At 34.5% G+C, this 12,729-nt stretch overlaps 1 protein-coding gene across 3 annotated transcripts in view; it reads right to left on the bottom strand.

The window, feature by feature from the left end:
• LOC150108792 (kinesin-like protein KIF11-B) overlaps positions 1-12,729 on the bottom strand; it is a 706,328-nt gene that overhangs the window by 93,611 nt on the left and 599,988 nt on the right. For all 3 annotated transcript variants that reach the window (XM_090403242.1, XM_090403252.1, XM_090403263.1), the window contains exons 21-22: positions 9,635-9,718; positions 2,557-2,652 (exon numbers count right to left, since the gene is read on the bottom strand). In XM_090403242.1, coding sequence (XP_090259368.1) covers positions 2,557-2,652; positions 9,635-9,718 — 180 coding nt within the window. The remainder of the gene's footprint in view (positions 1-2,556; positions 2,653-9,634; positions 9,719-12,729) is intronic.

The following is a 12,729-nucleotide window of genomic DNA, read 5'->3' as shown; positions in this document are numbered from 1 at the left end:
TTAGGAGTTTGTTGAAGGTGGGTGGAGAAGTCCTCTCAGCAACTGATTTGCAAACATAAGGTACTCACTCTCCTTGGACAAGGAAATGGATCTCACTCGAGAATATGACTTTCTTCCACTTCTCAACGGTCCAATCTTTGTACACGTTTGCCCATTGGAGCAAACATGTACAAATACTACATAGCCTTCATCAACAGTTGTTTCTTTTTTGATTTATGGGCAGTCCTCCCTACTTCCAACAATCTTTGATGGACTATCATGTTAGAAACATTAATCCCTCTAGCTGCCAAGTCTTTCTTCAAGTCAACAGCCAACAATCTTGATTCATTTTGCTTTTCCTAACTAATAAACGGTCATGAAAATGTGGACAACAAAAGGGCAACTTTTTTTGCAAATGTCAACTTGTTTACACTATTAAAAACACACAACACTTAATGAACATTGTAGAGGTAGTTAAATCACATGGCAATCAACCAAAATAGTGAACTAAAACCAAAACTGAGAATAGTAAACCGAAACCAAACCAAACCACAAACTTGATGAAAATTCAATTAATTTTTTTTACTTATAAATAAAATGCAGCACATAGTTTGCCAAATGAAAAATAAAAGGTAAATGATGAATAGGATCTGTGGTAAGTGAGAGATCATTAATGTATAGGAGAACGAGTTTGGGCAAACATGGAACCCAGAAGTACACCAGCAATATAAAAACAAGGAAAGAAATGACCCAGTTGCAAAGAAGTGAAGGAAGACCATACACTGGCAACTTGGCTTGGCAAGATTTCTGTGCCTTATATGATCCAATGCTCTGGATATATCAAGGGTAATCACGAGTTTCTTAAAATCTTGTCATGGCTTGGGCTAAAGGTGGGAAAGGGTGTCTCGGATATCTGCTGTGGAATGGGAATGGCCAAATTTGAGCTGATCGCTAATAATTTGAGTCTATAGGTAGCAAAGAGCAGTTCACTGATGATGATCTTCTCCATTGTTTATGAGAGGATTTAAGTGAGGACAGTGGAATAATAGTTGGATGGCTTACTTCCTCTTTATAAATGGGATAGATACCAGATGGATAGAGCCTGAATAACCTATACAGGATGGATATTTTGAGCAAAATTGGGAAATGATACCATTTGGACCAGCAGACTTATTGATATCCAGACTAATGAGGATTTTGTGATTTTCTTAATAGGTGACTGTTCTTATTATCCATACAAGATATGGAGGAGAAGAACAATACTAAGTATTCAGCCTTAATCTCTGGGTTATGCTACCATGGTGCCACCTGGTAGAATGCAAATTTTTTGTTATTTTTTAAAATTTATTTATTTTTAGACAGTCCAGAAACTCTGCTCTAGAGAACAATCATGGAAATTTTTCAAGCCACTTCAGGCTTCCGATAAGTGGGGCAGTAGTATCGCAATAGGTGATGAAATGCATTTCCCACTTAAAGACAATCACAACTATCCATGCCCACGGTGGGATTTGAACCCGAGACCTGTTGATTGGAGAGTGGAACGTTAAGCACTCAGCCAACAAAGCTTGTTCCTTTCCAAAGCAAAACAAAGTCGCTTCTTAAATTCTTCCTTCCTTCCTTGCTTTTTTCCATTTTGTCTCAATCAAACTCAAAACATCTAATTTCCTCTCCATCATAATATTCCTCCTCTTTACTAAATATACTCTTATAGTATGTAAGTGTCAACATGTTGAGTATTCCTATTCTCAGTTTCCTTACCTGTCCAGGTTGTTTGCAATTTAAATCTGTCTGGCTCTGATTCCTTACTGTTGCAGCTTCCTACTAGATAAGGCAGACTCCCACTGCAAGAGATTTAAAAGAGAGAGAGAGAGAGAAAAAGATTCACTCCATAACCTTCAAAATATATGCTTAAAGCACTGGGTCATGAAGGAGCAAGAAGAAAAGAAAGAAAGAAATGAAGAGGACTAATCTATAGATAATATGATTGACTCTCTTCCGTTAAGATGGGTTGAGTACTTCATGAGTACTCAGTCCATCTTCTCCACTCTTCTCTTAATAAAATCTTTCTTGAAAGATCCTGAAGGCTGTTGGATCTTAGCAGCTTTCTTAATATTAGTGATCCAGCTTATCCTTGATAGATAATATAGCAGATACATATTACATGAAGTAAGGCATGGTCCAGCATCAGGTACCTCTGGTTTACCACTCACTAAAGTGAGTTATTGAGGTAAGTTTGTAATAGCTTGCATTCACAAAAACAAGATATAGTGTGAGTTCATTACATTCTGTTAGTTGTAACATTAACCAAAACATTCTTGTTTTGGCTCTGCTTATGCTAATTTTCCATGTCAAAATATTTCTGATTAAGTACTGTTAAGAGGCTGGTGAAAATAACATCACTGGATAAAAAGTACTCCACCAGATGAAATTTACTTTTTTTTTTTTTTTTTTAAACAGAAGGATCATAACCTGGTATTATTAGTAGTACATTTAAGCAATAATTATTAAAAAAATCTAATCTTTTCAACTTTTCAGAGTTTATATTCCCTCACTCTACACAGACACAACAATATATACCTGAATATCCAACTGATTTGTTTGTAGATCACACAGTTCAGTTTCAGCAGTGCTTCTTGTCAGTGACTTAACTGCCTCATAATTCTTGTCCCATAACTGTAAAAGTTATTTGGAATAATATTTAATTTTAATTATCTTATTTTTTTTAGATCTCTTTACAACATATTAGTTAAGATATAAGAACACACCTGAAATATAGTAATGATTTACTGACAAAGAGATGTATGATACATTTTTTTTTTTTAATTTGTTGATTATGTAAATATCAACACCCTACCCTGCATAATCTGACAGAATTAGACTTTTTTTTTTTTTGAAAGTTAATGTATACATAAATTCATACAAATGTGCTGGGTAGAGTATTGTGTTATAATGTTGTTTGTGTCGGGTCTGCGCTATTGTTACGTTTCTACCCTTGCTCATTGTTATATCTTTTATCTTTATCTCTTATATTATTGCTTGCGTGACTTACTTTCTTATATATACTTTGGCTTCTATCTGCTATCTTTAACTTCATGTATCCCTAAGTCATCTATCTTACTTGAATATGCGATCTTATAGCTTATTTAGCAAACTTCTCAATTTTTGGGCCCCCAGAAATACCTGTTCTCTGATTACAATAAGCTATCCTTATTGTAAGCTTGGGCCTTAAGGGTAGAGTTAAACTCAGCCTAAGGATAGTTATAGGGTATCAGGTGCTACTAATATCATTTACTATAATTCAGAAGCCTTAGGTTTTCTAGTTTATTTGCAGTTGTGCCCCTTTTCTTTCTTAATTGGGATATCCCCGCGCACATATATGATCACAGGTTTGAAATTTTATGAAGGGTCAGGGTCAGTCAGCATGGTCAGAAATACAGGCATGAAAGGTATCAAACAATTTTAATGAATTCATCATTTAATATAATACAGGAACAAAACAATTATATACTAAGTTAAACTCTTATTTCCCTCTCACTCTCTCGTTCTTAAAATAAACATTGCTTTCTAAATCAATGTTTATTTTAAGCTTTTGAAAGCTTTTCTCCTTGTCATATTCCCATGCTTTTGCAACTATTTGTCATAAAGTGAGAATCCGATTTTCACAACTTCTATTTGGCCTGAACCCATCTGCTTCTTCTATATACTTGCATAAATTTTAATTGGAACACTCAGTAGAGAAATTCTTCTGTAATTCTCATACTCAGCTTTCTTCCCTTTATTTTTATAGAGAGATACTAACCATGAGCTCTACTCCAATCATTGGGAATTTGACCTTCTATCCAAGCTCTGCATTATGCAGTGTAGTCATTGCAAAACTTTTATACCTCCATACTTAAGCATTTCTAGTTGAATTTGATCTACTCCAGCTGCCTTTCCACATTTAAAGTTTTTGATAGGTTTTACTACCTGAAGTATTGATATGTACTCCTCTTTGCATTCCTATTGAAAATGGTCCAGTTTGGGTCACTGCTTGTTTCATTTAACAACCTTTCAAAATAATTACTCCAGACATCTAGGATATACTTATCTTCAGTTTTCATGTCACCTTTATCATCTGATTCCTTTTACAGTACTCTTTCCTCCATTTCTAAGCTTTTTCAATAGTCTACAGAACATTTTGCCACATTCTTCATATTTATTTTCAAATTCTTACCAAAGTCTTCCCATGACTTTGGTAAGAATTTCTCTACTTTTTCACATAGCTTAACTCTCTTACAATTTTCTCTGTATTCTTTTACAGCATCGGGCAAGTTATTTGCTATGCTTTCTTCTTTAATTTCTTGTGCATCATGGGGTTTTTAATTTTCTATCTTTACAGACACTTCACCACATACCCCTCTAGATGAATTAATTAATCAGTCTTCTTCAGTGTTTGCCACTGAGACTCCAGGGTTTGGTTCTTGTTTTCTAATTGCTTCAAGTTTTTTTTTTTTTCAATAATGTTTGTATAGTTGAGCTTAAAGCTCTTCAACTTAAATTATTTTAAAAACTTTCTTACATATTGTTCTTTTCAATGTAATATCCATTTTTATCCTGCTTAGCACTAAGTAATGGTCTTCCAATTTCAAATCCACTGAATACTCTTGTACCTTGAACGAGAATGAGGATATCACTATCAATAGCAACATGGTCAATGAGGCTTTTCTTATTTTTTGTGTCGTCTCTCTCTATGTAAATGTGCACACACATCTTTATTTTGGAACATGGTGTAGTAATGACTAGTCTGTGTACAGAGCAGAAATCCAGAAATATATACCATTATTATTAGCTTTGCCTTTTATCAAAATTTTCTAAAAATGTTCCTATATGCCTGTTGGGATATATTTTCTACTCTGCTGTTGAGATCTCCAGCAAGAACCACTTTTTCCATTTTCTTTATATCAGCTGCCTGGTCTAATGACTCGAAAATTTCTTCCACTTTTTCCTTAGAAGATGTGTAAAAATAATCATAATTAAAATTCTGAATATTTTTACTAATTGTTTATGTTAAAATGTTTATTAGTTTTGTTTTCATAACATGCATTGTCGGCACTTGCGATGTGCCCGTTATGGAAATTGTTTTGTTAAAAGTGATATATAAAGCAGTTAAAAATTTAATGTACTTACCAGATTTGATATTTGTATTACTTAAAATAATTTTTATTGTAATTTAAAATTATCAAAGGTTGTGTTTTATGAAGACATTCTCTTGTCGCTAACGGAGACAACGTGTCAGCCATTATTTATACCTAACTTCTTGCTTACCAGTTTCATGGAGTGCACATGCTCGTGGAGAAGTTTGATGAATGATTGACAGCTGACAAGGAAAGCATTCGGTATCTGAGTAACGGCTGTAAACAATAGAACGTTAGGGAGGAATTTAGAACACAGGCCGGCAGACATTTAGGTTCAGAAGGAACTTAAGTTTTTTAAGTGACAGTCGGAAGAAAATTAATAGTATATTCCGAAAAAGGAATCGTGGAACTATTAAGTTTCAAAGTGGAATAAGTATTGATGAATAAAAGGAAAATATTGCTATATGCGTTTTAAACGGAATATTGGAGGAAACACTAATTGTAAGATTAATAGTAGATTCCGAAAAGGGAATCGTAAAACTGTAAGTTTTTTTTTTATTGGAAGAGTTAAGACTGTCAATAAGCATTTAGTGAATAAAAGAAGAATTTGCTATTTACGTTCTAAAGGAATATTCGAGAAAACTCTGATTAGGAAGTTTCATCTGTATTAAGGACGCCGGATCTGAATATTATTTCTACTGAAGAAAAGAGAAAGAATTAAGTCAGGAAGAATTAATGTGTGTTACATAAGTGATGAGAAAGGATCCTGTAAAAATGAAGAATAGAGTCATATATCTATTGAAAAGGGCCTTGACAGAGAAAGAAACTGCTATGAACATTTTGTGATTGTGCAAACAAAGTGTTTACAGCCAGTTTCTTTCTCTGTTTATTTTTAAAAGGCCTTTATTTTTCTAAATTTATTTTTAAAAGGCCTTGGATCCAATTAATTTGTAGTTATGTAATATTTGTTTGAAGTGTATATATATTGTTTTAGTTTTATTAGATGTGTTTATTTTGTATTTGGTCTTGAGTCAGTGATTAACTGGATTCTGAAAGAAAGAGTTCAGATCATTGCACCAATTGGAGTGAACCCTTGTGCACATAATAAAATATAGGTACACTCAGAATAAAAAAATAATTGTTAGAAACAGAGATCATCTCTATGGTAGGATTAAATATTAAGATAAATATGAATATCCTCAATATAAAAATCCACCAATTATTAACAGATGTTTATGTTAAGTCTATGTGGCTGGTATGTCCATTCACTGCAGGCATCTTTCTGGCTGGTTTGCAACCACAGAAACCTAAACCTTTAAAAGAAGGCATTGCATTAGGTTTTTAATGACACACAGAAAGAGTACTACATTAAATCGAATATAACTTGCACTTTTATCCCCAAAATTAAAGTTTAAAAAATTGTGGTTGGAGTATGAGAGGATTTTCAGAAACTAAAGCTTTTCAGGAAAAAATGAAATTGACATTTATTATTAATCCTCAGTATTCATTATAATTGCTTACATTTTAAAATGAATGCATTTAAATTTTAATTATCAATGTTATTTAAGCAATCAGTTGATCACATTCATCACACAATATATTCAAATTTTTAGCGACAATGCTTCTGTAATTAAAGTAATTATTTCTGGCAAAATCATGTCCCACGCTCTGAAAATCCAGTTACAGAAAAGTTCTAATGATGGTCTCTTAATCTTAATTGAGATGGAAGGAACCTCTACTGGTTCATTCCATCTCTATGCATATGATTGGTGTGGTATTAACAAAAGATTGTGTGACTCAACGAAAAAGGCAAACTGATGAGTGTCGAGTTGAAATGCTGATTCTCTTCAATCGAATTCTAAAATATCTGAAACTGTCATAACAACATTCACTATCTATTTCTTAAGTTTTAAACTTTTTTCATGTGCGAGGCATATGTGAAACTTTTTAATTTCTTTTTTTGTAAAGTAAAATCAGGGGATGTGATATACAGGGTGTTCGGGATAAATTTGACATATTTATAATTAATTATATTTTTCCGTAAGTTACATGTATTAACACACACTTCTCTTCATTTAAAAGTTTGGACCCTTCTTCATTCATATACAAGATGTCAGAAAGGATGGATAGCTGGAACCCACCTGAATCATGGAAGAGAATAACTTGTATCATGATGATTCGTGCCCGCCATCAAAATAAGGATATTACGACTGCTGCCCAATGCTCCCTGAATACAGTAAAAACAATCAGGCATGAACTAGAGACTTGCAATGGTGACTACGAGGATGTAGCAAGAAGAAAGATCCCTAGCAGACGATCTGATTGCGTTCGTACAGCAGAATTCCTCGCAAATCTGCAGGAACAGGTGTTGAAGAACCCTGGCATTGGAATTCGGGCTTTGTTCGTGGAGTTGCTAACTGTAGTCAAGCCCTGGATAACAAGGATAGCCAATGGTAGGCCGTATGTATGGCAGCAGGATTCGGCCCCTTGCCACACCTCTGGAAAAAGTCAAAAATGGTTGTCTGAAAATTTCTACGACTTCACCAGTCCAAATGTTTGGCCTCCAAACTCCCCAGACCTTAACCCCATGGATTATTTTGTATGGGGCGCAGTTGAAAAAGACACCAATCGCACTTCCAGTAATACAAAAGCCCAGTTAATGGATAAAATTAATACAGTTTTTGCGGCCCTTCCCAGGGAGACTGTAGCATCAGCTTGTTCGAGGTTCCGAAGCAGAATTGAAGCTGTGATCGATGCTAATGGTGGTTATTTTGAGTAAATCTTGTTGATAGTATTGTAATTAACTCTGCCTGTAATGTTTTTTTGTCAATTCATTAAATTTAATAGATACAAAGAAGATTTTCTTTTTCCTTACGAAACTGTCAAATTTATCCCGAACACCCTGTATATGTAAGATTGAGTTATATTCAAGTAAATATGGTAGAAAGGATTTCATTTACTTGTTCTCTGAAATCGAAGCAATTTGAAATGCAAGGTCTTTGCAGTTTTGTTACACTTGGACAAAAGGTTAAACAAGAATACAATTTCTTGACAAGTTTAATTTTTGAAAAAAAATTTCTATAACTGTCTCTATTTGAGAGTATTTTAATAATAAGGTGATGTACTTTCTTTGCTACTTATATATGGGAAATAAATTCAATCTTGGTATCTCTTCTGAGTCTGGCTCCTACTGATGACATTTAATAATGTTCATCTTTGGGATGGCTTGTTTCCCGGGGAATAGAGCAGTACTGTTCAGTGGTGAGTTTTTGCCTGTTAGTGAGTGGAGCCACCATTGAGTTTCATGTAATGGAGTGGTTTAGGTCAGGGGTGAAGAGTTTAGTAGTCATCCTTTAGTAGTCACTCTTAGTATTTGGAATGGTACTCCCGCACTTCTTTAACAGTACCTTAATAAAGGTCGAAGTTGGTCTGGATAGTGATCCTTCTTATTATGCATAACAACATACATCTCTGAAAAGAAGTGTACATTACATTACGGGATATTGATGCAATTGATGCGAAGTCCTCAGCCTCTATATACAACTAGCCTAGTTGTGAAGATACTTCATGCACAAACTTTGTTGACTTTGACAAAGGATTAAACAGGAATATAATTAATTTAAAGGGCATCTAAATTACTATATCCTCCTACATAAAAGAGAAATACACATTTAAGAACATATCAATGTCGAGAAAAAAAAATCAGGTTTAGCCTTTCAGAGAACAAATGAAGGTCATCAAGTGTACCTAGCAACTAGCCTAGATGTATATTGCCTACAATGGTTATATGAAAAATCGTGGTTTGGTCAGGCTCACCCAAGGGTCATAAGTGGAAGTATGACCCTTGGGTGAGCATAGTCCGTGCGGTTAGCCTAGTGGCTTTGTGCTTCGCAACCATATGCCTGGGGAAGGAGTGTCCTGGGTTCGATTCCCGTCGCCGACATGTGGAGCTTAAGGATCTTCCTAAGCCATAGCCAAGTTAGCCGGTCTTGGGTGTGGACAGCAGGCCCCCCCCCCCCCCCCCCACAGTTTATCTGGGGTTTTTCGTCCCGCAAGCAGGCAAACCGGCCCTGTGCACACACACAAATCTACAGCCATAAATATTTAACTTTCCATGAGGGGGCTCAACTCGCCCCAATAGGGATGGGGGAGAAAAGGGAAGGAAACTCCATATGGATAAATAAATAAAGTGGAAGTAGACCTCCAAGGTGTTTTAAAGAATGAAAGAAACTGACTGGGGCTTTTATTTATTTATGAATTTATTTTATTATTATTTTTAACAACTCCCAACACCAGTGTTTCAGAACCTATAGCAAACTAATGCCATATGTGGACAGGGGATAGAGGAAAAAATAAAACTTATATTCATTTATTCTGAAGAGAGCTGAACGTTTTTTTTTTTTTTTTGGGGGGGGGGGGGGGGATATTCATGAGAATATTAAATACCAATAAGAATTTAAATTTTAAATTCTTCAATTAAAAATACCAATTAAGAGACTTCTGTTGGTGAAGAGAGAAAATAAGTAGCAAGTAATTCATACCTTTTCTGCATTTTTTCCATACTGAAGGACATTCAATTTCAAGTTGCTTTGTTTTTCTCTAATGCAATTTGTAAATTCCTGTATCTATTTAAAAAAGAAAAAAAAAGAATAAAAAAACACATTTATTTATTTTTAAAGGTGCAATTATATTATTCAACATAATGGATTAATTACAAATTAGGTTCTAGTTCAACTCATGAATTCTAAGTAAGCATTATTAAATATGCAGTATCTACATATAAGATTCCTACAATAAGTTAACAACAAATATTACAGTAAAACATAGAGTTAAAGAGAAATTATAATACCTTATGTATGCATAAAAATTAAGTTTAGCAGTGTTACTTTTTGTGGGAATATTTTTTGTTTATATCCAAAGTGAGTAGCATTTATTAGCTTATTTTTCATGGGTGACTTAGTGCACTAAGTCATCATTTCTTGAAGTTTCTTTCCTACACGAAACTTCAAATGGTTTAGTACCAATTACCCCCCCCCCCCAAAAAAAAGTTGTTTTTGAGAGTCGAGCTGGATGATGGAAAAAACTATTTCACAATGCTATATTAATTAGAAAATAAATAATATTTGTACAGTGGAAAGGGATATTATTATTATTTTACATGTTCTGGCCTTTCAGAAACAACCTGGCATAAAAATCCAATGAAAAATGCGAGGAATGGAAGTGCCTATACTGCACGGAGAACAAAGAAACACTGCCACCCATGATGCAGCCGATTATACTGGAGGCAAAAAAATACAGGTGAGTCCTGTAATTTAAATTCATTAAATATACTATTAGAAAATGGCTTAGGGCAGTGATTCTCAACCAATGCCCCCCCCCCCCCCAAAAGGGGCACGAAGAAAGTGAAAATCGAAGGAAAAACTTAAAAACTACTTTATTGAAACAAAGCATTTAATGGAACTATTTATTGACACAAAAAGAATATACTTCGGTCTTTGTAAAATCAAAATCTAAATATTCTGCTGAACACTTTCTTGATTTTACTTTTGGAATTGATATTTGAATTGAGCTTGATATTCTGTGAACCTGAATTTTTTGATTTCAACGCTTACGTCCAACTAAAAATTTATCCATTTTTCTACACTAGAAAATATTGTTTTTATACTGTATATCACAGTCATTGCGAATAGGAGTAAAACAATGCCAACCATCGACTTCTCATTGTTGGTCACTGTTACAGTGTTACTGCCATCTTACCATTTCAAGTCTTATTTATACTCGAAGAAACATTTCCAGAACATTCGAGACTTCCCATGATGAAAGCGCATTTTCCGAAGGGCCGACACTATTCAACGGTACGTACAGTGATGCCAGATCAATACAATTTTCGAAAGAATTGATGTATTTAAATTTGTATGAATATTTAAAAATTTTAATTAATTCCTAGTTTTTTTTTTTGTTTTGCTAACTTTTGTGTGTGTGTGTGGGGGGGGGACCCAAAAACTGATATTAAAAAATGGGGTACAGATGAAAAAAGGTTGAGAAAGAATGGTTTAGAGACTATAAAAGCCAGCTTATTAGATATTGTCCAAGAACTCTTTGATAAGCAGAATGAACAAATAACAAAAAAATTTAACAAACATGAGAATTTTGTTAAATATAATAATTCAGCAGTAAAAGAAGTCTTGCAAACGGTAAAATACATCAAAATTAGTGTTAATGTACTAACTGACAGGCAACATAATTTGATGAAAGAGATCTCCAAACTCCATCAAGAACTTAATTCCCTAAAACTACAATATGAACTTTTAAATCAGCAACAATACAAAGATCTTGTCATAAATGGTCTTCCTGAAACTGCATCTACAGAAAATCTCAGAGACACAGTTTTAAAGTTAGGCCATTCAACTAACATCCCCATACAGCCTAATGACATACAGACCATCAATCGGATTCCCACGAAAAGCAAAAAATAGGGCTTGCCACGACCAGCTTCAGTCATAGTTCGTCTTAAAAGCAAGTCCACAAGAGACATTCTCATCAAAGCCAGCACCCCCCAAAAAAAAAAAAAAAAAAATAGTTGCCAAGGATTTGGACTCATTGCAAGACAATACACCAATCATCCAATCTGAGTATTGAAACACCATTCAACCATAATCTGTTGTACCAAGCAAGAAAAGCAAAAAATTTGGATCAAAGATGCTAAGAAATTCTTGAGGAAGTCACAAACTTCAAAGTCGATACAAATCCAAAGCTTGGAAAACATAGACAGGCTGCCACACTGAAAACAAAAGACTCCTAATCAGATCAAAAAGAAGACCTCAACACAACAAATAATGAATGTGAACCATCAGACAGATGTAAAAACACCAGAATACAGCAACAATTGTACTTTTAACTCACTTGATGCAATGCATGGAAACAACACACAATTCAAACAAGAGGACTCTCAATCCTGCACATTAATATCAGAAGCATTTCAAACCTTTGGCTAATGTTAGAGGCTTATCTGAAGAATTACACCAGTGTTATTGATATAATGGTCCTAATGGAAGTATCCATTATTAATGATGAAGCAACTGCCTTCCGAATTCCATGCTTTCAACAACATAGATCCTGCAGCCAAAGAAAAAGAGGGGATAGAATATTAATATTTATTGATCATAAATGAATAGCAAAAGAAACTGTTTATCAGTTTGAGCATTCTCGTGGAAAGGCTTAGACGTTGGTTATGCATTTTTACCAAATAGCTTAAGGAAATTACAACGTATACTAGGATATACATTAAAATAAATTTTAATACACTTCCAATATTTCGGCAACGTCACGTTGCCATTTTCACAGGAACTTAAAAACAAGACGTGCACGCAAGCACAACAGTAAATGAGGACGAAGCAGGAAGCTATTCTTTCTCCTAAAAGTCCTGATGGTGCCCCCTAGCGGACAAGGTTGGTATTCTTGGGCAACTGGGCTGAAGGTCTTTTGATGTAGGTTTCCCAAATTTGGGGCAGTCTCATGCAACCAAATTTGTTGAGTTTTGGATTGTTTCTTAAGGCTGAGGCTGATTCCATGAAAAGCCTTTCGTATTTGAATTTACTACGGTGTATTATCGTGGCCTTCTTCCACCGTATTCTAT

The sequence above is a fragment of the Typopeltis vanoorti genome, chromosome 2 (genome assembly GCF_054136105.1).
Source record: "Typopeltis vanoorti isolate ZY-2024b chromosome 2, IOZ_Tvanoo_1.0, whole genome shotgun sequence".
Lineage (NCBI taxonomy): Eukaryota > Metazoa > Arthropoda > Arachnida > Uropygi > Thelyphonidae > Typopeltis > Typopeltis vanoorti.
This window is presented reverse-complemented; position numbering and strand designations above follow the sequence as displayed.